The sequence below is a fragment of the Perissodus microlepis genome, chromosome 18 (assembly GCF_051167445.1).
Source record: "Perissodus microlepis isolate ML-2025 ecotype Zambia chromosome 18, ASM5116744v1, whole genome shotgun sequence".
In the NCBI taxonomy this organism is placed as follows: Eukaryota; Metazoa; Chordata; class Actinopteri; order Cichliformes; family Cichlidae; genus Perissodus; species Perissodus microlepis.
In genome coordinates, this window is record NC_140478.1 from 34474673 (window position 1) to 34499862 (window position 25190).

Consider the following 25190-nt stretch of genomic DNA (forward strand, 5'->3'; position numbering starts at 1 on the left):
GGTAGATATCCAGTGGGTTTGCTAAGGGTCACAGATGAGGGGCTGTGTGAGATGTTTAATGGGAAAGGAAATAAAACCATTGTTCCAGACCTGCAGCTAAGATACTCGAGTATCTTCAAATATGAAGCTGAGTATTACTTCCGTACTTTCCTCCACTGCTGATGACCTTGTTACCTGCTGCTCCCTGTTAATGATCAGCCTCAGTTCTGATAGTAAACTGTTGGCTCTCGTTCTGTCAGGTTGTTGCTCAGTGACGTCTTGTTTTCATTTTCCTTCTTCTTCAAATGTGTCTTCCTTTAACTCTTTGCTTTTGTTTCTGCTTCAAACACCAAATGATACACGTGCTGCACCTCTGATGGTTTGTCAGAGAGCAGAACAATTTACATTACAGAGAATATTTTACAGTTGAACATAAACTTTCACTTTTTTCCTCTAAAGTGTGCTCACTGGTTTTTCCAGCTGCTGTGAGATGTTTCTGCCTGACTGTAAAGATGGAAGTAAACACAGATGGAAACACTGAGTCAGAGTGTTGCTGCTGGTTAGTCAGTATATAGGGAGTGCAGAATTATTAGGCAAGTTGTATTTTTGAGGAATAATTTTATTATTGAACAACAACCATGTTCTCAATGAACCCAAAAAACTCATTAATATCAAAGCTGAATGTTTCTGGAAGTAGTTTTTAGTTTGTTTTTAGTTTTAGCTATTTTAGGGGGATATCTGTGTGTGCAGGTGACTATTACTGTGCATAATTATTAGGCAACTTAACAAAAAACAAATATATACCCATTTCAATGATTTATTTTTACCAGTGAAACCAATATAACATCTCCACATTCACAAATATACATTTCTGACATTCAAAAACAAAACAAAAACAAATCAGCGACCAATATAGCCACCTTTCTTTGCAAGGACACTCAAAAGCCTGCCATCCATGGATTCTGTCAGTGTTTTGATCTGTTCACCATCAACATTGCGTGCAGCAGCAACCACAGCCTCCCAGACACTGTTCAGAGAGGTGTACTGTTTTCCCTCCTTGTAAATCTCACATTTGATGATGGACCACAGGTTCTCAATGGGGTTCAGATCAGGTGAACAAGGTGGCCATGTCATTAGTTTTTCTTCTTTTATACCCTTTCTTGCCAGCCACGCTGTGGAGTACTTGGACGCGTGTGATGGAGCATTGTCCTGCATGAAAATCATGTTTTTCTTGAAGGATGCAGACTTCTTCCTGTACCACTGCTTGAAGAAGGTGTCTTCCAGAAACTGGCAGTAGGACTGGGAGTCAAGCTCAACTCCCAGTCCCAGTAGGACTGGGAGTTGAGCTGCATTTACTCCTTATGCAGCATAAGGAGTAAATACAGAATATTAACCAAAGTTGTGATTAAAACACCTTTTACAAATGCACAAAAAAACCCAAAAAAGAAATCTTTCTACCTTCTGCAAAGTTCATCGCCCCAGAAAAGACAAGAGCAGCAAATTCTCCGACACTGAAACCTGCAGCAGCGACACACATCTCAATGGCCTGTGTACAGCAGGAAACAAGTCAAAAAAAATAAAAATAAAAATGTAACAGCCTCCCGATTATGACCGATATATCATTTATGTCACTGATACATCCGTAACTGAAATTAACTCAGAACAATTTGTTTATTTTTTTAAATGGTCATTCAGAATCAGAAGATTATTTACGGTGATGTTTTTGGTGGGAGTGAAACAACAATCTACTGATAAAAACAATAAAAACAAGATGTGATAATAAGAAATAACCACTGTTGGAAGCCTTATTTACTCTGTCGCCTTAATCAGGTGCAGTAATTAAAGTTGAAATGAGAAACTTTGCATTTGAAAGATGCTCTTCTACTGGGCACTCAAAATGCTTTCTTACAACAAGTCAAAGGAGCTTGCAAAGAAAAGCGTCTGGACTTCTTTTCAGACAGGATTCTCACTGAACCTGAAAAGAGAGTATTAGCCAAAGGACTCAATTTTGCCATTTCTCCACAACAGTTGCCCATAGTGGACCTCATCACAGCCACAGAATCTGCCATACGGATTAATAAATTATCACAGACAGAAGCAGAGCAAATCAGGATGAAAGTCTCAGCCACGCTCTCCAGTGCCAAAGTCCCTCCATCCAACCTCACAATACAGGAAAAGAAGGCCGTCGCTTCCCTGAGCAAAGACCACAACATCACTGTTTTACCAGCTGATAAGGGAAGATGCACCGTGGTCCTAAACACTACAGATTACCATACAAAGATCACTACTCTCCTCAGTGACAATAATACCTACGAAGCCTTAAAGCGAGACCCCACAAGCAGCTACAAAAAGAAAGTTATAGCTTGCCTTCAAGACTTTGAAAAGGACAAAATTATTGACCGCCTTACTTATCACCGCCTTTACCCAGGGGATGCCATACCCTGCATCTACGGACTTCCTAAAATCCACAAGGAAGCTGTCCCACTCAGACCCATAGTCAGTAGCATAAACTCAGCCACTTATAACATTGCTAAACACCTTGCTACCATCCTTGCTCCTCTTGTGGGGAACACCCCACACCACATCAAGAACTCCACCGACTTCACTGACAAGGTCCAGAAACTTACCCTGGATCCAGATGAAACGATGGTGTCCTTTGATGTAGTCTCTCTCTTCACTTGCATACCCACCACGGAGGCCGTGGAGACTGTCAGAAAACGACTACAAGAAGACAGCTCCTTGGAGGACAGGACCAACTTCACACCCGATCAGATTTGCACACTGTTAGACCTCTGCCTCACCACTACATATTTCAAATACAACGAAGGCTTTTACAGACAAAAACATGGCTGTGCCATGGGCTCCCCCGTGTCACCTATTGTAGCCAACCTTTACATGGAGGAAGTGGAAAGGAAGGCTCTTGGCTCTTTCAAAGGAAGAGTACCCAGCCACTGGTACAGATATGTGGACGACACCTGGGTCAAAATCAAGACACAAGAAGTGGAATCCTTCACTGCGCACATTAACGCTGTGGATAAAAACATCAAGTTCACCAGGGAAGACACAAAGGACAACTGTTTGCCTTTCCTGGACTGCGCTGTGCACATTGAAGAGAACGGCAAACTCAACATCGAAGTTTACCGGAAGCCCACACACACGGACCAGTACCTCCTCTTTGACTCCCATCACCCTTTGGAACACAAACTTGGAGTAATTAGGACCCTACACCACCGGGCAGAACATGTTCCCTCTAAGCCTGAAGGAAAAAAGAAGGAACACACACATGTAAAGGAAGCACTCAAAACGTGCGGCTATCCTAAATGGGCGTTCTTAAAGTCAGCAAAGAGGCACAGAAAAGAAGACCAGACACCAGCGAGGGAGGATAAGAAGGACAGACGCAACAACATTGTCATCCCCTATGTAGCCGGTGTATCAGAAAAACTTAGGAGAGTTTTCTCCAAGCATGACATCCCGGTGCATTTCAGACCCAGCAACACGCTCAGACAAAAACTGGTTCACCCGAAAGACAAAACGCCAAAACACAGATTTAACAATGTGGTGTATGCTGTACAGTGCAGCGAGGAATGCCCAGACCTCTACATTGGAGAGACCAAACAGCCACTTCACAAGCGCATGGCACAACACAGAAGAGCCACCTCCACAGGACAAGACTCAGCAGTCCATCTGCATCTTAAGGATAAAGGACACTCTTTCGAGGATGCCAATGTTCACATTTTGGACAGAGAGGACAGATGGTTTGAAAGAGGAGTGAAAGAAGCCATCTATGTCCACTGTGAGCGACCATCTTTGAACAGAGGCGGGGGTTTACGACACCAACTCTCTGCCATCTATAATCCAGTTTTGAGATCCCTTCCCAGACGCCTTAACGCCCACTCACATCCTGGGCCATCTGACCTCAGGAATTCGCATGATAAGGTGGGGCCAGGTTTCACAATGAACACACCCGAAACTCTGGCTGATTGGGACCCACACCCGCTTTCACACCTTGGCTCAGGCGATTAGAGGATCATCAGGGGGTCCTTTTGTCCCTCTGTGGGGGGATACTCCCACTAGGTTTATATCTGGGACTCTCCACCATTTGACCTTAGAACTGAAGAAGCTTCTCGGATGAGAGGTGAAACGTCTTCAAGTAACTTAAAGAAGTCCAGACGCTTTTCTTTGCAAGCTCCTTTGACTACGATGACCTGGATGACTGAGAACCTTCACAGACTTCTTACAACAAGCATCATTCATCCACACCTTCATACATAATGTGCGCACATTTTAAATATAAATTAATATTACTGTAGCAGTATTTTTTTTTTTTATTAAAAAGATAAAATGGCCACATTTAAGAAGGCAGGACCTGCAGTTATTGTCCTTTTTCCAGACATTTATCTGGCACTTACTTTGGGGTTTTCTTGGTTGAGTCTCTCCACAGCAGCCAGGGAGGTGACAAACACCGCCGGCTGACAGTGAACCGTTTTCTGCAGCTCAAATTCAAATTCAAATTTTATTTGTCACGTACACAGTCACACACAGTACGATATGCAGTGAAATGCTTAGACAACTGCTCGTGACCTAAAGAAAAAAAGAAAAGGCTATGAATAAGATAGGAAATAAATATGAAAATTAAAAAGGGGTAAATTTAACTGGGAAAGAATAAGATAAAATATATAAATTAAAGTTAAAAAAATAAAATAACTGTACAACAAAATACACAATACACAGTATAGAACTATATAAGAATGTATGAAGAAAGCTCGTCCTCGGGGCCCTCCAGACACAGAGACAGCAGGTCGTAACCCAGGATCTTCTGGGCTACGGTGAACATTTCTTTAACGTTGGGGTATTTCAAAAGTCCTCTGCCCATGCCCACAAACTGGCTGCCCTGACCGGGGAAGAGGAGCACGGAGCAGCCGCTGGGGTCTTTTTTGGGTCTCCGCTGAGGCTCGCTGTTCGGGGGAGAAGCGGGGGCTTCAGCCGGAGGAGGGTAATCTCCAGCCGTGGAACCGGGCTTGTTGGTGGACAGCGTCCTGCTCAGAGAGACCAGCGACCTGACCTTCCCTCTGGAAGATGCTGCCATCCTGACTGCCACTGATGCTAACATGAGCTGTTCCTCATCCAGCGACGTGTCTGCGGATGAAATAAGACGCACAGCCCGCCCGGACAAACTGTAATCACCGAAAGAGTCAACTTTGCTTGAACTCAACTCTGACATCTGCTCGGCATGACACCTCACAGGGAGACGCCATGTTGTTTATACGGAGTTTATTCTCGTCTTCTTCCGGTTGACGTTCAGGCTCTTTCACGCTGCAGCGCCACCTCAGGTCAAAGTATGTCATGCTCTAATGTATCGTGTTTTTCTTTTCTGTGCTTTAATTTGTCTACAAAGTGAAAATAACTATAAGAGCTTTTAAGTATACACAGACATGCGCTTCTTAAATTTAGCTTAATTGGCTCCAGAGGTAGGAAGTAAAAAAGTAAAAAAAAACTTCCTTGCTGTACTTAATTTTTACTCCCTACATTTTTAAACAAATATCTGTAGTTTCCTCTCCGTATATTTTCAAAACAAACTCGTTACTTTGGGTTTAACGCATTTGGGGGAAGTTAATATTTCACGTCACTGCAGGCCTTCAAACAATGAGATTTGAGCCTAAACAGTGACACATGAAAGGCAGTCGCGTTTTAATCAGTAGAGATGAAAGAGCAAACCATGTACCGTAGTTTTGATTTATTTATTTTTAGCACAACACCAGAACAACCCCACGTGCCCATAATTTGCGGTACTTCAGAAAAAAAGGAGTGAACATAAAAGGGAGTAAAATGTTGTGGCAGGTAATTTCAAATGCAGCATTTCTATCACCTCAACAAACACTAACTGTGTCACAGTGTGTTGCTAGCTAAAGCTCCACTTGCTGTATTTCACAGGAAGAGAAAGAGTGAGAGCTAACTTCACTCAGAGATATAGAAAGAAAGAGAAAGAAACCAGGCTGTATTTAAAGGTAAGGACTGCTTAGTGATATTTGATAAAATGTAATTGTATTTTAACAGGGACATAAAGTGCTTGTCTTACTCCCTTCTTCTAGCTCGAAATTACTTGCCAAGTGGTAAGGACCGTTCATGGTCACACGGTGAGAACATTGGTGTTGACTATGAAGAGATATGGTCAGACAGGGGAGGGGCCAGTCAGATTTATCAACTCAACCTCCTTAAAGCATGGAGAGAGGCTGAAACCAATCTCTGGTGAGCCCGGTTAAGGAAAGAGATGAGTTGGTGCCTGAGATGCCAAATTCCAACATCCTCATTCCCGCCATTGAGATAACACTCTCACACAGGCCCAGAGAGCAGATGTTGCTGCATTGCAGATGTGTTATACCCCCTGCCCAGCCGAATGACTCTCAAAAAGAAAACTTTGCAGAAAATCAATGTGATCGCTTGGATCACTGGAATTATCATCTCGATATCTCTTGTCCTTCTTTCATTTCAGACGTCTTGAAAACAAGTTTTAACAAAGTCCTGGAGAAGTGCCCAATGCTGGAGGACCTCCTGCTTTACCCCTGGCTCAGATAAACTCCTCTCTGACACAAACACACACGCATACTGAATTCACATCTTGCCATACAAATGTGATACAGTAACCAACTTTCTTTCTTTCAGAAAAAAAGAAAATTGGGAGATTCAAAATTTTCCTCACAGTAATGTTTGCATCAGTCTATCAGATGAATCCCCTCCAAGTCCAATATTTACATCAGTTACAGTGATAATGCTTGGTGTCTACTTTCAGCCACCGCAGTAGAATGCCAGGAATGAATCTCATTGAAATTGTAGTTGCATTTGCTATTTAATTTAATTGTCATGGATGATACACAGACAACCCAACAGCAAACAGAGGAAAACAATGGGCTTAAATACACAGAGGGATAAATGAGGGAATAAGACACTGGATGAGAGCACAGCTGCGAGAAATCACAAACAACAAGACCATGGGGAAGGAAAACTGAAAACACTAACATAGTCTAAGGAGCTTAGAAAGAAAACGTCTGGACTTCTTTAAGTTGCTTGAAGACGTTCAAGCAAAGTTTAAGTTCTTTTCTTCCAAGAAGGTGAAACATCTTCAAGCAACTTCAAGTCCAAACGCTTTCTTTCCAAACTCCTTAGACTACGATGACCTAGATGACTGAGAACCTTCACAGACATGAAAACACTAACATAGCACCCAAGACTATCAAAGTAAAACAGCAAACAAGAGACTTTTACAAAGACACAGAGTTGACACAGAGACATGACTGACTGGGGAGAAATTGGGGAACATGGAAACAAGAGTGACTAGACATGACACGTGGGACACAGGGGCAAGGCAAAGTAACAGAAACCTAAAGCCTAAGAATATAACACAAGAAGAAAACAATAAAGAGAACCAAAAACATACATAAGAATAATCAATGAATATAAATGAACAAACACAAAACACTGGGTCACAGACTCAGTACCATGACAGTTAAATGTACAATAATAAATACTTTAAATCAGATGACAATGTAGCTGACACTGTGTTTATTAGTGTGTGGTCAACCACAAATCTTCATACTGTCATCCATACATGAGGTCTTTATACAAACGATGAAAGATAATGAAAGAAACTGTTTAATTGATGTGAAATGATTGAATTATATGAAATATTATGGCTTTGTCTGCCAGAGTGTTTTTCTGTAAACTACTTTGAACTACTGGCAGTCAGTGAAGTCACTGAAAGGCAAGATTCTATGTTGTGTTGCCGTAGTTTCCAGAGTTTACTTATAAAGCTCACTAACAGAATTCAGTTAGAAAAGTCAAGCATTTGAAGGGCGCACATTTGAAGGAATATTAACTCAATATTAACTCATTACGGTTTACATTTTTGAGTTTAAAAGTTCTCCGAAATTACAATGAAAAAGGAAACAAGAAAAATTACCACTCCAGCCGATAAGAAAGATTCAGGAGATCAAGGTAAGTAAAATAATAAAATCAAATCCTGGTAAAATCCAAATCCTAGAAATGTTGACACTGTGTGAATCATTTTTGGAGCAATTGAATCATATGTTTGATTGAAAATAGCTTTAATACAAGATGTCTAATCAAAGAAAGGTTACCGGTCTTTTGGTAAAATAATGTAATAAGTTTATTCTTGGACTCAACAGTAAAAACAGACCAACAAGTGTCATCAAGATCTAAGACTTAGTAAACCTAGTATCAATTCGCACTGGTCAGTTTTTTTATCCCAAGAATAAACTTGTGATAATTTAAGCAAAAGCAATTTCAAATTCTTTGCCAAACTGCTTCCAGTCCTGATGTCGGGGACTCTTTTTCACCACTGTGTTGTTGTCGTTTATAGATTGTAAGAGCAGGACTGCTAAAAGAAAGGCCAGTCCTGAAAAGAAGACCCCAATAAAAAGGAGGAGGGTCGCTGAGCAGGCTGGTCCTTCCACCAGCTCAGATGTGGTCAGAGGAGTGAAGCGCAAGGTTGTGCAAGATGAAGAGGGCACAACAAAGAAAGCAAAGAAGGCTAAACTTCTCGACCATATGAGCGGTGACAAGGAGCAAGCATCCTCCTCGTTGGACTCTGGTAAAGGTAGGCTAATTAGTTGAATAAGGGGGTAGATTAAGTGTGGTTGCTAGGTTTAAGATATTAGTGTTTAGTGTTTGTGTCTATCATCCAGTGAGCTGATGTGCTTTTGGTGTTTTCCACATCTCCAGACTTGAACAACAAACAGGTGTGCGCAAAAAATGGCAAAAGAAAGGCCGCGGGAGACAACAGAGAGTCACCCAAGAAAAAAAAAAGGAATGTGGACCAGGACAAAAAATCAGTGGCAGACCAAAAACGTAAGTAGCAAGCAGCTTGGGTTTTATATTCAGGGGAAGGGCAAAAGGAACATTTAGGCTACAGAGGAGAGTAATTTGTGTCACAGCTGTAATAAAACAAGATTTGTTGTTTTGTCTGTTCAGGTGAATTCCAAGCCAGATATGTGGAGGAGCACCAGCTCGGAGAAGGAGGCTGCGGAGCAGTGTTTGCTGGCTACCGGCTAGAAGATCGTTTTCCAGTAAGTGTTCAGATGATGGTAGTAAGACAGGCAGTAACGCAGATAATGGATAATATCGTAAACTGAGACGTCTGCTGTGTTTCCACCTTTCATTATGTCATACTGAGGAAATGCTCACCAATGCTCTGTGTCTTCTAGGTTGCCATCAAACACATTCCCAAAAATAAAGTCTACTGCAAAGTGGCGGTAAGCGTCCAACACTTGAATCAGTTTTACATTACTGGATTGAATGCGGCGTTCCTCATCATCCACTTTGTTGTAATATTTCAGGATGAAAGCGGGAAGAAGCTCTCAGTGGAAGTGGCCATTATGGTTAAACTTGCAGGTGAAGCAGAAGGGTCAGTGGGAATATCAGCACCTGTGTCCTTGCTGGAGTGGTTCGACCTTGGCAAAGAGCTGATCCTGGTGCTGGAGAGACCTGTCCCCGCTGTGGACCTGCAAAAATACAAAGAAGAAAATGGAAGAACTTTACCAGAGGACAAGGCCAAGGTAGGTTGACTGGGAGAGCCTTAGACTGTACAGCATTCAATCAAGGCAGAAAAGCATTAACTCATTATTGTGTTTTTCATCTTTTCCAGGTCATTCTGAAGCAACTAGTTGATGCTGTAAAGGAACTTGAGGATAAACACATCTTTCATCGGGACATCAAGGGACAAAACATTCTGATTGAGACCGGCTCAGATGTGCCTCGAGTTCGCATCATTGACTTTGGACTGAGCTGCTTTGTTAAACAGCGATCTCTGTATCGCATCTTCTATGGTAACATATTCTGCTCCTGCTTTTCACAGATGTAACAATTTGTGTCTTTTGTTTTAGAAGAAATTGCAATTGTGTCTGTTTGTTAGGCACTCCTCTTCACATCCCTCCCGAGTGGTACATTAGGAGCTGCTACAGGTGTGGACCCACCACGGTGTGGCAAATGGGAGTGGTGTTGTATGAAGCGCTTCATGCACGATACTTTAGTACCGCGAGGTTCCTCACAAAGAAACTGAGCATCAAGAAGCGTCTGTCCACAGGTAAGAAAACTTCACACTTCCAGATTCACTGATGCCTTGGATCACTAGAACTATCATCTTCATCTTTTTGATCTTTTCTTTCTTTCAAGAATGCCGGAATTTCTTGGACGCATGTTTAGCTATAGTCCCGGAGAAGCGCCCAACACTGGAGGAGCTCCAGCTTCACCCCTGGCTAAGATAACACACACAAACACATAATTCACACCTTATCATATAAGTATGATACATTGTAGTAACTTCCTTTCTTTTTTCTGTTGGACAGGAATAGATAGAATGGGTCAATCTTAAAAAATAAATAAATAAAAATTTAGCTTTTTTGGAGTTCCTGTAACCCCCCCAGCCATCCCAGGAAAGGGGATCTCTCTTTGAATGGGCTTTCCCGAGGTTTCTTCCCATCGATCTGGCCCCCTGGGGAGTTTTTCCTCGTCTTCATAGAGAGCTTGGGCTGGGTCAGGAGCTCCATCAAAACTGTCTTTATTTGATGACATTAAAGTCATCAAATAAAGATGTGTTTTACTTAAAGTAAAATTTGATCAAAATAAAACTTGTTTAATTCATCTTTGCTGAGGATTCTCCTTCATTACTATTTTGTTTTGTTTTTTTGTTTTGTTTTTTTTTACCCATGGTGCATTTTGACAAATAAGAAAACTGAATCAGGTTAAAGTGTGCACAAAGACAGTCACACTGCAAATGATCTGAAGACTTGCATCTGTTGCTCTAACCCCCAACTAGTTTAGACAGATTTCCTGGTTCTACCAGAGGTTTTTTCCTTCAAGAAGGGAGTTTTTCCTTCCCACTGTTGCTGAGTGTTTGCTCATAGTGGGTTGTAAAAGCATAAAAGTTAATAAGAGTTATCACAGCGGGAACTATATAGCTTAAGTGTACAATTTCTACAGGACGAATTATAACTTCATTATGTATAAAAGCTCCTGTGGATAATTACTCCTATTTGTAACTTTACACAAGAGAAAGTTTGCTGTCACACTATTTATAACAGGTTGGATTTTGTCCTCTGAGTTGAGCCTTTGGTTGCAGTTTATTGAAGAATTTCCTCTAAAGTAGCTGTTGATAAAGATTTAAAGTCCTGTTTATATACAGAAATATGCTTTAGTTCATGTTTTTTTACATGTCTGCCTCAGTGGATCAGTAGAAGATCTGGCACAGGAAACTAGATGATGAAAAAAGGGTACGAATACACATATATATCTATATCTATATAGATACAGATATATACACACACACACACACAGGTTGCAATGTAGTATTTTCATTTTTTTCTTAGCATTTCTTTAACGTCTTGGTGCAAAAGAATACCTGCATTTGTGTGTAAAGAAATGTTACATATATACTAAAAACAGTTGGAAAAAAGAACTACAAATTTGGAAAGGAATTTATTCATGTTCTTACTCATAGATGGAGTACATGGTTTAAAAACACTGAGGAAACAGATATGAGGCGGCTGTATCAACATAAAAACATTAATACAGTTAAAAATGAATAAAAAGTTGCACGCTTAAACTTATTTCTCTACAGTTTGTACAATTAATCCATGTAACAATAGGTTCTCTCTTAATATAGTAGTTAATTAAAATATCTTTACATTAAAATACATTTTTAAGTACTCTCCGGTGGAAGTCTGTTGTGGCTTATGTTTCTAAATGACACAACCATAAAGCAGCCCACAGAATATACAAATATGTCTTTGATAAGTGAATGTTGGCTCCCACAATGGCCTGTTAAGTTATTGCAAAAATAATTTACTGCATAATATGTCAGATTAGAACATGTTATAAGCACAAAACTGAAGGGGAAACAATAAAAACAAAAATTAAAAAACAAATACTAAATTAAGTTAAAGGATATTTCTTACTATACTATATAATTGTATAATGTTGCGTTTGATTGCAAAAGAAAACCCACCAAGAAAAAAAGAAAGAAAGAAAAAGAGAGAATAGAGTTTGATTTATTCAAAACACATTCTTTTCTTTTATTTAAGCTGTAGCGAGATTCAAATGGACAAAAGAGAAAGAAAAATATTACAGATTTGTTTTATTAATCATGAATAAACTTTATTATACACAACTCTAAATTTCAGTTGGTCTTAGTCAGATGTGTTTTTAATTAAATCCTGCAACACTGTGCTCGCTGCCATCACTTTATATCTTAGTGTGCAATTCAAATATATACTTATTACAATATTTTTCCCCCTTAACTCTCAACTCGCGTTTTTAAAATGTCTGTGATCATATTTGTCCGTTGACTTCTGTCTGGGCCTCGAACGATTCATCAGACAGGTTGGCAGCCTCCAACTGATGCTCCAGACTTTCATCATCGCCTCTATTCTGATCAACTCTTATCTTAAACTTAGTGATGAACTCATTACTGGCCAGCGCGCCCTCCTTTTTAGGGCATGTGGGCTTTGATAACAGCCGGCTTTCCAGTCGCTCTGCAAAGAAAATTCACAAAACATTTCTTATTTGGTAAGCTTGTTAACAAATTTTAGTTCAGTTTTGCTGAAAGTTATAGCATGCATCAGGTAAGAAGCAATTGGTTTTTAAAAAGCATATACATTCCCCAAAACATTTTTATTATGTGCATTTTGGAGAATAAAAGATTGTACACAATTTCCCTTTTTAAAGTAAAAAGATTATTAAGTCTAATTCTTACTTATTCAGTAGATTAAAGTATTGAAACATCATTATTCATAAAATATGCACATTACAAAATTAAAGTTATTCAAAAATTACTCAAGTACTTACTCCAATACTCACATTATTCAAGTAAATTTAATTTTTGCCAATGTAATGTCACATAAAATCTTAATCTGAATAAGGGATTTGAACCCCACTGTCACGGCGAGGGGATCAGCAGGCCGCTGACTAGTAGTGTTCTCTCTCTTACTCTCTCTCTCTCTCTTGCTCTCTCTCTCTCTCTCTCGCCAGGGCGGAACTCATGGTGGGTTCACGCCCTCGGCCCACGCCCCTCTGAAGAGGAAACACCTGGGCCTCATCAGTGCAGCCAGCATTTAAGCCAGGGAGTGGCTTCTACTCATCGCTGGATCGTTGTGTGTGACTCGCGTCAGTGCAGCCCGGCTCTGAGCAAGTTCTCTTTTGCTTCCCTGTGCAAAACCTCTAACGTGTGTTTCCTTCTGTACATAGATCCCCTGGACCCGACTCTGCATTCCCCGAGCGGATTCCCTTTTTGTGTGAGTGTTTGGAGAGAGAGTCAGAAGAGGAGCAAGTGTCTTTTCCCTACCTGGATTTCCCCGGAGCCTTTTCCCTGTCACCGCTTTGTATATAGCACTATCCCCTGCACTGTTTGTATATACACCTGGTGGAACTGTAATAAATACTGACTGTGCCTCTGAGTCCTGCGTGTGAGTCCTCAAGCGAACCGTGACACCCACACAGATGAGAGCTTAGCAGTGAAGCTCTCTCTTAAAATTTGAGTTATAAAGTCAGAAGTTATCACTGACAGAGATCCATGTTCTTTTAACATAAGAAAGAATATTTGCTGTATTGACATTAATCCAAGCCCTTAAAACGCCATTTTGGATTAAGCATTTCCTTTTAGAAAAGTCTTCAATGAGCAGGAAGCTCCAGTACTGAAAAAGAAGCCAACATCAACTGCTAAACATGCTAAAAGTAAGTAAGTCCCCATAGACTCCTATGATCAAAACACATACAGTATAAAAGTTATAGGTTACAGATCTGAAAAGTAAAACAAATGTCAAAGTGCAAAAAGACTTATGGTCCCATAGAAGTCTATTCCATTTGCCTGGAATTAGGTGAACACCTTTGTGACAAATTTAATGGCTCAGTCATTTGTTTCATGTCATATTTAATAAAAGACTGACATGGTGGCATGTTGAATTGTCCATTTTGCACATATTTGGTCATTCTAAGCGTCAGAAGGGGAAAGATCATTCTGGGAATGCCTACTGGCGAAGGACGTGTGACTGACAAGTCCAGTGTGTGAAGTTTAACTACAGTCTAAGGAGCTTGGAAAGAAAAGCATCTGGACTTCTTTAAGTTTCTTGAAGATGTTTCACCTCTCATCTGAGAAGCTTCTTCAGTTCAGAATTTCTTCAGAGAACTGAAGAAGCTTCTTGAATGAGAGGTGAAACGCTCTTCAAGAAACTTAAAGAAGTCCAGATGCTTTTCTTTCCAAGCTCCTTAGACTACGATGACCTGAACGACTGAGAACCTTAACAGACAGTTCTTCCCTTCATTCATCATGCCTGATTTCAAAACACCAAGATGGCAGTCGTGAAAACACTCATCTTGAGTCTTCATGGGACTACGGTGAGATCAGTTATGCCTCTTATGATGCTGTCCCAGACTTCAAAGCAGTATAAAACATGTTTGCAGCCTGTAACAACTGTGCATGCGGTTATTTTTCGTTTTAAGATTTCCGTGTTTAAATCATAATAAGATTTAGTTTTCATTTTAATTAACTTGAGGTGAGTCAGATTCTTTCATTCAAGTCACTGAATGAATCTCTTGACATGTTTGGGGGTAGGTGCCTTTTGTAGCATTTTAATGCAATTATCTGACAGATTATATGGTCTACACTGTTATTAACTATACTAACACTCTGTTCCAGAAGTCTGTGCTGCAAAGAGGCAAAGTGAATACGGCACCTGCAGGAGTAATGGGGGTCATCAGTCGGTTCAGCTGGATGTTCCAGTGCCGTACATGTTGACTGGCATTCCTCAGCCTCTCCTGAACCTCCTGGAAACAAAAATCATGCAGGCATCCTCATCAGTGTTGTTTTAGAAGAGCACTAAATAAGATGCTGCTCACAAAGCCAGTCAAAACAAACTTGTTCACCTCCAGACGCTGGTGGCTTCTTTGGCGAGATGCCTGCAGATCCTGGAGCTCCTGAGAGGCAGAGTTGAGGGCTGAGGGGGTGTCCTCATCGGGACTGCCATCTGACAGCTCCTGTATGGGGCTGAGGTTTTGCATTGTATGTTGCTGCTCCTGGAGGAGCTGGAAATGTTTCCTCTATTCATCTTCAGCCTGCAGCAACCTGAAGGAGGGGAAAAAGGGAAGAAGCAACTGAAAATGTTAATACTTCTCATGGATATATCAGATCTCCATCACAAATAAAATAATAAAGGGCCATAATAAGAGTTAGAAATCCATTGTTACCGCTCAAGCTCCAGTCTGGCCCTCTCCTCCTCCAGCCGAGCCTGGATCTCCATATTAAGGGCAACTTCCAGCTGCTGCTGTGTCAGCTCCAGCTCCCTGATCCTCTTCTTCTGTTGTTCAGCCTCCTTTTCCTTCACCTGCATCTCAGCCTGCATGCTGTCTTTTATCTATGCACACACACAGCTACATAAACAGATGCACCAACAGAGCGGTATGAACTGACCTATTCCTGAATCACCTTTTCCTGGACTGTCATAACCATTTTTCCAAATCATTAAAGACTAGGTTGAAGCCGTTGTTATGTTTTATTGATTATTTGGCTTTAGGTTTTCCAGTTTTCCAGCTGCTGCTGTTTAATGTTTGCCTGGGAAAAGAAATTTCAGTTAGTGTGGGAAGTTTGGTTAAGCTGGTGGAAAACAATACTGTTACACTGACCTTTTGGATAAGATTGTCTTACCTGTGGTTTCTCTGATGTGCACGACAAAACAGTCTCCAGGCAGCTTGAGTGCCCATTTAAAGGTTCCTGGTGGTACCAAGTGATTGAAGAGAGGATTGAAAAGCCATATTAGTTTATTGTAGATTGTAGTCAGTTGGCCAAGCTTGTAATGAAAAACGCTTCATTACTCGAAGCTTTCATCACAGTCCTCTTTGGTGACATCTGGTGGACAAATATATGAAGAGCAGCTTGAGTCTGCAGCTTATAATGAACTGCTTCATTATGATTGCCCACTCTGCAGAGCTGACAGCTTGTGTTTGATGTCATGTGACAGTTCTGTGTGATATTGGGCTGATATGTTGCTTTGAACATGAATTTTTGGGGGGTGAAAAAATTATGTTATCATCAATCAATCATGTGGTCAGAAGAATCTGTGCTTACCTTGCAGGAATGTTTTAAATTTACAGATTGGGAAGTTTTTATTCAGTCTTGATGCTTTGGTGGATGTTAGCTCATATGCAGTTTTTTGTAAAGACATGATTATACCCCTTAAGCGTGCTAAAGTGTACCCTAACAATAAGCCATGGGTCACCAAATGCATCAAATCCTGTTTAAGGAAAAAGAGACAGGCTTTTAAAGAGGGGGCTGTTACTGACTTTCAGGCAGTCACCAAAGACTTGAAAATCGAGCTCTTGAAAGCAAAACAGATCTACAAAAACCTTCTTGAAAGCAAATTTGCTGCAAAAAATTTTGGGTCCTCCTGGACTTGTATGAAAACCATATCAGGGTTTCAAAATCCCCAGAGCAGCAGTCAGATCATTGTAGACGGTTTTAAGTCAGACAGAGATGTGAATATGCTTTATGCTCGTTTTAGTTCTTCTGAACTGAAACAGAAACTGAAAGATACTCAACACTTCATCACTGAACTCAGCGATGTCCAAAAGGCCTTTCATACAGTTAATGTGAACAAGAGCCAGGGCCCTGATAACATTAGTGCCGCCTAATTAAATCTTGTGCTAAAGAACTCAGTCCTAAATTTCAGGTTATTTTTAATAAATCCTTTCAAATACAAAATGTGCCCTCGCTTTGGAAGGAAGCTGTCGTCGTTCATGTCCCTAAATCTAGTCGTCCAAACGTCCTGAATGACTTCAGGCCTGTTGCCTCACCTGAGTTGTCATGAAAGTCTTTGAAAAAATCATCAGAAATGTGATTATGGAAGAGATTGAATATCAGCTGGATCCAATGCAATTTGTGTACAGGCCCAACAGAGGAGTGCAGGACGCGCTTTTGACTAAATCTGATTCTTAAACATGTAGAGAGTAAAGGGACTTTTGCAAGACTTCTTTTCATTTCATCGGTCTGTAAAAAGGGTCACCAGTGCCTTTACTGCCTCAGGAAACTTGCTCATTTCCACATCGACCGAAAGATTTTAACTTTGTTTTCTTGTTCTTTTATTGAGTCTGTTTTATCTTTTTGTTTGGTGGCATGGTTCAGTCAGACCTCTGTCACAGAGAAAAATTGACTGAATTAGTTAGTGAGATGGTCCAGTCGTCTGATAGATGAGTCACAGGCCTGTTTAGACTCCCTGTACTCTAAACAGGTACCACAGATGGCTTAATCAATCCTTAAAAATGGTTCCCATCCTCTACGGGGTGGATTTAGCTTCTTTCTTCAGGACGGAGGTTTCTAGTTCCAAGATGCAGGACAAAGCATTATAAAAACAGCTTTGTCCCTGCTGCTGTCACTGAACTCAATAAGAATTGTTTTTGATTTGATTCACTTTGTTTAATTACTAAATATGTGTTTTGTCAGGTTTCATTAGGTGTGTGTGTTTGTGAAGGGAGGCCAAATGCTATCATTGTTCTGTAAAGCAAATTTACCTGTGGGTATAAATAAAGTAACCTTAACTTAAAGCTTATAGGAGGTTGTGAGGTCACTGCCTCCACCTGATTATGTAATTAACCAGCAGACTGGTACGTTTATATATAATATACTATAAGTTATATCATTATAATTATGTGTATATCATATTTCTTATGTACATTTTAGACCTGGGAGCAGAAATGCTGATGAACTGGTTTTTATTCAGGAACAGGCAGAGCGTCCTCTCTTCCTGGCTCCATGTCTATAATTATGTCACACACTGATTCGCTCTCACAAAATCACCAAAACACAGCACAAATCCCACCAATGGTTCAATTCCTTATAAATCATTGAATCAGGTACTGAAGCAGTGACGTGCTGAATGAAGCTTCAGACGTCATTGATCACGTGACTCTGTTCAGTCAAACCAAGCCTCAGCACAGCGTTTCTGAAGCAGTGTGTTGATTTTTTGACACATGTGCCGGAGCTTCAGCTTCAAACGGGCCGTCACCATCAGAGTTGCTGGAACCATGTCCCACTACTGGGCTACTCTGTTTTATTCTGTGTTAAGTTTCTGAATGTGAATTTTCTGTGTTAAGAATAACAAAGAAAATGTAATGAAGTGATTTTAAAGTTTAAACTTTGTGTTAAATCTTGTAAATCAGACAGAGAGAGAGAGAGAGAGAGAGAGAGATGAGGTGTGGGTGGACATCAGATGATCAAATGTCAACAACCTGATTGGCCCAAGTGTGCAGATGTGACGTCCAGTGAGGGAAGGGGGGAGAAAGGGTGAGCAGGTATAAAAGTGAGGTGAAGAAGAGATTCGGGGTTCTTCCCTTTTGTCCTCTGTGAGATGAGCAGTTCAGAAGTTTGGATCTAAGAGGTTCACAGTTCAAATTCCAGCAGAGACGCTAAAAGGAGAACCACAGTCCAACCTGTGAATGTTTTTAACCCTTTGTGAAACAACAAAGGCATAAATATGATCATATAAATATTATCTACTGGGTCAGACTCATAGGATCAGGGATTAGAACTCCTTTTATCAGAGAGGTGAAATCTACTTCCTGTACAGGGTTTTTTTGTGGGCCTACCGATCGACAGAAACTAGAGTCAATAAAAAAACTGGACATTGGCTCAATGTGTGTGTGGCACAGGGAAACAAGGACTGAGCGCTGTGTAGTCCCACATAAAGTCAGACACCTGGTCACCCTAGGTGGACCATGGCATGGTCTATATGGAGGATACAGACACTGCTGATGTCATGATCCTGGGTCCTTTTGACCCAGCGTTTGGTGTTTTCTGTTCTTCCTCTGTTTAGTGTTTACTCTGTTTTCTGCCGTGTGTTGTATTTTGTCCGCATTTCTTAGTTTGTGTCCTTTTATGCGTAGTTCCTGTTTTATTGTGAAGGTCTGCGTCTTATGTGAGTGTTTTCAGTTTGCCTCCCTAGTCTCGTCACGTTAATCACTCCCAGCTGTGTTCCCCACCTGTGTGAATTCCCTGTGTTCTCTGAGTGTATTTAAGTTGTGTCTTCTGTCTTAATAGTTGCTGGTTCGTCTGTGTGGTTTCCCCTCGGTCTCCCTGCATCTCTCCATGTGTATTTTCCCGGACCTCCCTGCATCTTCGTTTTTGGTTTGTTTTGTTAGTTTTACCCAGTTTAGGTTTCAGTTTCATGTTCCCAGTGCCTTTGTTGTTTGTTTTTCCCTTCGTTAATAAATACTCACCTGCACCAGAGCTGCCGCGTCCTGGTCCTAAATATTCCACACAGCTTGCCCCGGCAAACCGTGACAGCTGAAAACATGACTCTGTCTGGTTTAGATGATAAAATGTCTTTACTTTAGGAGGCTGTGGCTCAGAGTACATTCACATAATGCCTTTGAATAAATGTAAAAAGCTTGTTTTTCTCCTGCTTTGATTTCTTTGTCCAGGTAGAAATTCTGCTTTTTGCCTCTAAAATCTGAAACAGTTTGAAACAAAGTTTGGCGCTCTAATCCTCTCTGTGTTTGTCCTTTGGTCAGATGGTGATATTGAATGAAATATTCCAGTATTCAGTAGCTCAGCAGCTTTGTAACATGTGGTTTTGCACACTGTTCAAACCTCAGATGTTTGTGTAAACAAGTGTGGAGGACACAAACTCACGGGGGGAGGAACGACATTTACTGTTGATGTGTCTGACATTTAGTCTCCATGAGTTCTCATGAGACTGAAGAACTCTGTGATCTCTAACATGCAGCTGTATGTTTTGAAATTATGTGTCTCATTCTCTGGACTTTACTAGACAACGAGTGAAGAACAGATAACGAATATCATCTTTAAAGTGATGAATAATAACTCTGCCTCTGTCTTCATAAAAAGATCGTACTTCTGAAAGGTCAGAGGGCAGCATCCACTCTGGTTTTACACAGTTTTGCAGGTTTAGCTCTTCTGAAGTTCAGCACCTGCTTTTTCAACCAATCAGAAGCCAGTATTGTAGAGAGTTCATATTTCTTTTCATGCAATTGAATAATTTTGAATGTTTAGGTGAATATTTATATTTAGAGTATTTTCTCGATCAGTGTCTTCAGTCCTGACCCTGAGTGCGTACATTTAAAAATAAAGTGATATAACTTCTTTTACATTACTGTGAACTTCTTGTACAATTGACAGCTGATTGTTGTCGTGTTTGTCGTCATATGAAGATCGTTTCCTAAAGAGGACTGAACAGTCATTCAGCCTCTGGCTCCATCCATGAATCTGATGTTTGCTGTATAATCTGTGCTGTTAATAGTGTAATGGAACATATAATTTGTACATATAATTTCATATGTAATTATGATGATCTTTACCCATTAAGATTTTAAATGAACGATAAACAAAGGCCAAGAAAACTGAGTTAAACTCCTGAGTCTACTATATATTTGCACCATGAAGAAATGAATTGTTTGCACCAGTAATAAATAATCAAATACATCAAATTATCATCAATTATTTAAATAAATGAACCATCACACCAAACAAAACAACAATTCAACAGACAGTTCTATAAAACTGTGGATGATTCAAAGTGCTGCTATAACTGCACAACAAAACTGCAGTGAGAAAAGCTTTGGATGCTCAGTTTAGTTATAATGACAGTTAAACAACTAAAATACTCGATTAAGTAGGTGAGAAAAAGTTACATTTACTGGATCAGTTTAAGACCAAAATACAATTGAATGAATTACTGACATGGACACTTTGTGAAAAATTACTAAACAGTTCAGGCAAAATTTTACTAAAACCTGTAATTAAACTTGAAAGTTTGCATTTCAAGCACATCTTGATGTTTTCATTGAAAATCCACTGTGACTGTGTACACAGGAAAAACTACAAAATAATGTTTGTTTGTTTGTTTGTTTTTTTAAACACTGTGGACCGATCTGCATTTGTTATTGCTAAATTTAAATATTTGTTACTATTTAATGATCATAATCTCATTTGAACATAGGTTTGATTTAGTGGAGTCAGTTGTTCCCATGCATCATTCTGTAAGTGTGAGAATGAACTAAGATTAGAAAATGTCAAAATATAAAGTGTCATTTATTTTTATTCATCACAGCATCCTGAACTTTGGCGAACTTTCTAAAATATAAAATGAACTCGCTGAGTGTTGACTGTCACATTTCAAAGGACCAAGAAAAGATAAACTATTAAACTTTAACTGGGTCAGACTTGTTACTGCATGCTGTAACCAAACATACCACACCCTGCATCATGTGATTGGCTCTTGGTTGCTCTGTAAGAATTTTTCTTTAGTGCCTCCCTTCACAGATGTGTCTGTATCAGGATGGGTCTAAACAACATGGTGTAAATGCAGTTGCTGGTGAGCCTCATTTCCTGTAGGAGGTGAACAAGAGCAGAGATCTGTTTCCCTTCAGAGCACAGAGGTTGTTTCTGTTCAGAGGAAGTGAAACTGTCTGACAGTCACTGAGAGACGGTGAAACGGCACAGCACATGAATCAAATGGATCAAACAAAAATCTGCTGTTCAGTCTGTTTGGATCTACTGAAGGATCCGGTGACTATTCCCTGTGGACACAGCTACTGCATGAACTGTATTAAAAGCTTCTGGGATGAAGAGCAAAAGAAGAAAATCTACAGCTGCCCTCAGTGCCGGAGGACTTTCACAGCGAGGCCTGTCCTGTTGAAAAGCACCATGTTAGCAGATTTAGTGGAGGAGCTGAAGAAGACTGGACTCCAAGCTGCTCCTGCTGATCACTGCTATGCTGGACCTGAAGATGTGGCCTGTGATGTCTGCACTGGGAGAAAAATGAAAGCCTTCAAGTCCTGTCTGGTGTGTTTGATCTCTTACTGTGAGAAACATGTTAAGCTTCATTATGAATGTCCTGCATTTGACAAACACAAGCTGGTGGAGCCCTCCAAGAAGCTCCAGGAGAACATCTGCTCTCGTCACGATGAGGTGATGAAGATGTTCTGCCGTACTGATCAGCAGAGTATCTGTTATCTCTGCCCTGTGGATGAACATAAAGGCCACGACACAGTCTCAGCTGCAGCAGAAAGGACTGAGAGGCAGAGAGAGCTGGAGGTGAGTCGACAAAACATCCAGCAGAGAATCCAGGACAGAGAGAAAGATGTGAAGCTGCTTCAACAGGAGGTGGAGGCCATCAATCAGTCTGCTGATCAAACAGTGGAGCACAGTGAGAAGATCTTCACTGAGCTGATCCATCTCATCCAGAAAAGAAGCTCTGATGTGAAGCAGCAGATCAGATCCCAGCAGGAAACTGAAGTGAGTCGAGTCAAAGAGCTTCAGGAGAAGCTGGAGCAGGAGATCACTGAGCTGAAGAGGAAAGATGCTGAGCTGAAGCAGCTCTCACACACAGAGGATCACATCCAGTTTCTACACAACTACCCCTCACTGTCAGCACTCAGTGAGTCTACAGACTCATCCAGCATCAATATCCGTCCTCTGAGCTACTTTGAGGATGTGACAGCAGCTGTGTCAGAGGTCAGAGATAAACTACAGGACATTCTGAGAGAGGAATGGACAAACATCTCACTGACAGTCACTGAAGTGGATGTTTTACTGTCAGATCCACCAGCAGAGCCAAAGACCAGATTCTTAAAATATTCACGTGAAATCACACTGGATCCAAACACAGCAAACAGATGGCTGTTATTATCAGAGGGGAACAGAAAAGTAACATTTATGAAACAAAAACAGTCTTATTCTGATCATCCAGACAGATTCACTGAATGGTGGTCAGTCCTGAGTAGAGAGAGTCTGACTGGACGTTGTTACTGGGAGGTGGAGTGGAGAGGAGGAGTTTATGTAGCAGTCGCATACAAGAATATCAGCAGAAAAGGAGGGGGTAAAGAATGTGGATTTGGACGTAATGACAAATCTTGGTCATTAAATTGTATCAACAACATTTATACATTTTGGTACAACAACATCCAAACTCCTGTCTCAGGTCCTCGTTCCTCCAGAGTAGGAGTGTACCTGGATCACAGAGCAGGTATTTTGTCCTTCTACAGCGTCTCTGAAACCATGACTCTCCTCCACAGAGTCCAGACCACATTCACTCAGCCGCTCTATGCTGGACTTTGGCTTTATGATTATGGAGCCACTGCTGAGTTGATTAAAGTGAAATAGACTGAAGTCTTTCATATTGTGGGTTTAAATCTGTATTTTAGTTTCATTTTATTTTCTCTCCATCATTTCTGCACAGAGATCAGCTGTCAGTCAAACATTATGGGTGGTACCTCCACATCTTCTAGTTGTTCTCTTGATGTTTCTGAGTTTTTAAAGGAGATCTTTCCTGTGACTGTTTATGGAGGCTATCACTGCTCATCATCATTTTGATTTACTAAAATATTTCTCCACATGAAAATGTAAACTTCTCTATCCTCTAAATGTTTCTGGAATATTTGTATAGAAAAATGTCGACATTTCTCTTCATGAGTATGGCAGACCATGTGTGTGTGTTTGTGTTTGTTTTTGTCAAAATCATCAAACAAATGAGGAAAAACTGTGATTTTAATGAATGAATTCATATATTGTGTTGATGTTTTATTGTGTGAATAAACTGGAAGGTTTGACTATAAATCAAACTTTGAACAAAGTCTTTTCTTCTGTCTTCATTCCAGGATCTCACTCAAATCTGATGCAGAAAATATGAAACTAATCTGAGAGAATAACTGAAGCAGTTTTCCTCCTGAAGCATCACAAAGTTCAGAGTTCATGTTTAGAGCAGAAGATTCAGCAGTCGCTCTGTGACCTTTCAACTTTCTTCACTAAAACAGCTTCATTACAGAGAAACAAGTCACATTTTCTTGATGTTCTTAAGTCCTTTCAGATGTTTGTAATGGTCCTTGAATGCAGCATCAGTGTCGCAGGTTTAAAAGGTCACTTTCTGTTGTGTTCAAAGATTTCCTTCAGATATGGTCTTTAATCAGTAAAGCCAGTGATACAGCAGTGTCATTAGCTGTGTTATTGGCACCAGGCTGTGTTTATGTATGTGTTTAATTCTGTCTGAGGATGTCTTCAGCATGAAATGATCATTTGCTCAGCTGCTGTGTCTCAAACGACTCCTACAGTCTTTGCTTATGTGACCAACTTTTAAACAACCAAAACAAATTCCCCTTTCCTTGATAAAAGTCAACTTATCTCGATGCATTTTAGCTTTAAACTGCTTACAATTCTCTAGTAAATGACTGCTGTGTGAACAAAACAAACAACTATGCAGAACAGTGGAATTTGTTCTGCTTCCAGTTGATTGAGTTTTGACTCCTGGAACCGTACTGACATTAGTGGCAAAACTACTTCCCTTTTTTCTTTGCTTGGTGGAACTTGAAACTTTAAAGCTGCTTCCAGATTGTGAGTCTTGGATGTTGCCAAACACTGGATCTTATGCTACTTTCACCTGTTTTATTATGAAGGCAACCAGATCAGTGAACACTGCTCTGTGACCATTTTGTTCCTGCAGTTCATAGGCAACAACTCTCCATTTTTCCCTCAATTTGTATGGAAGTTTCATAACAATCATTCTCATATTTGAGGGTAAATCCAACTCCTTCATATAAACAACTTGCTGTGTTAGATTCGAACATCCTTGAAGAAAAAGAGAGAATGACTGTAGACCTTTCACATCCTCACTTTTAATAGGTGCCCAACTCACAATCCTCTCCATCTATGCAGAGGCAATTTTATTTCCGTTCCCAAAATGTTCTTCAAGAAGATATCTGGCTGTGGAATAGCCCTGCTCAGGAGGTAAATGCTGACAACTATGCACCAAGTCTTTAGGCTGCCCCCTAGTGAACTGCTCTAAAAAATGCAAACAGTCGCTCCAGTTATCAGTTTTAGCTTCCACTCCATTTTCAAAGGCATTCATAAATGATCTGTACTGTAAAGGGTCTCCATCAAACATAGGGATGTTTCTAGCTGGAAGGACAGAAGATACGTTTTGTTTTACAAGCAAAGTAGTGATGTCATTTTGTTTTTGCATAATATTGACAATCTCCTTCGTGCAATTCTCAGTCAAAGTAGGAGACTGAGGCTGTGTTTGCTGCGTCACTTGAGCTGAATCATCAACTTTTACCATCACCTCATCCACCTGATGTTGGTTTTGACTTTGTCTAGGTATGATTACTTGTGATTCAGATGCAGAATTTGTACCAGAGTAATCTCT

The 25190-nt window shown here is 40.4% G+C and overlaps 2 protein-coding genes and 1 pseudogene across 3 annotated transcripts; 2 read left to right on the forward strand and 1 right to left on the reverse strand.

Moving 5' to 3' along the window:
* Positions 1-580: 580 nt before the first annotated feature.
* Positions 581-5294, reverse strand: LOC146368740 (uncharacterized; annotated as a pseudogene).
* On the forward strand, positions 5229-10632 carry LOC146368741 (serine/threonine-protein kinase pim-2-like). 2 transcript variants are annotated; one of them, XM_084911410.1, is made up of 10 exons: positions 5229-5315; positions 6470-7968; positions 8354-8590; positions 8716-8841; positions 8965-9059; positions 9198-9245; positions 9330-9548; positions 9638-9818; positions 9905-10075; positions 10165-10632. In XM_084911410.1, the coding sequence occupies exons 2-10, from the start codon at positions 7908-7910 to the stop codon at positions 10254-10256; spliced, it is 1230 nt and encodes a 409-aa protein (XP_084767536.1). In that variant the 5' UTR covers positions 5229-5315; positions 6470-7907; the 3' UTR covers positions 10257-10632. The 2 variants fall into 2 exon arrangements, with proteins under 2 accessions (XP_084767536.1, XP_084767537.1); XM_084911411.1 differs by lacking the exon at positions 5229-5315 and adding an exon at positions 5908-5984.
* Positions 10633-21296: 10664 nt separating this feature from the next.
* Positions 21297-23577, forward strand: LOC146368742 (tripartite motif-containing protein 16-like). Its single transcript, XM_084911409.1, has one exon. It carries the CDS (start codon positions 21497-21499, stop codon positions 23153-23155), a length of 1659 nt encoding a protein of 552 aa, XP_084767535.1. The 5' UTR covers positions 21297-21496; the 3' UTR covers positions 23156-23577.
* The last annotated feature ends 1613 nt before the right edge of the window (positions 23578-25190 follow it).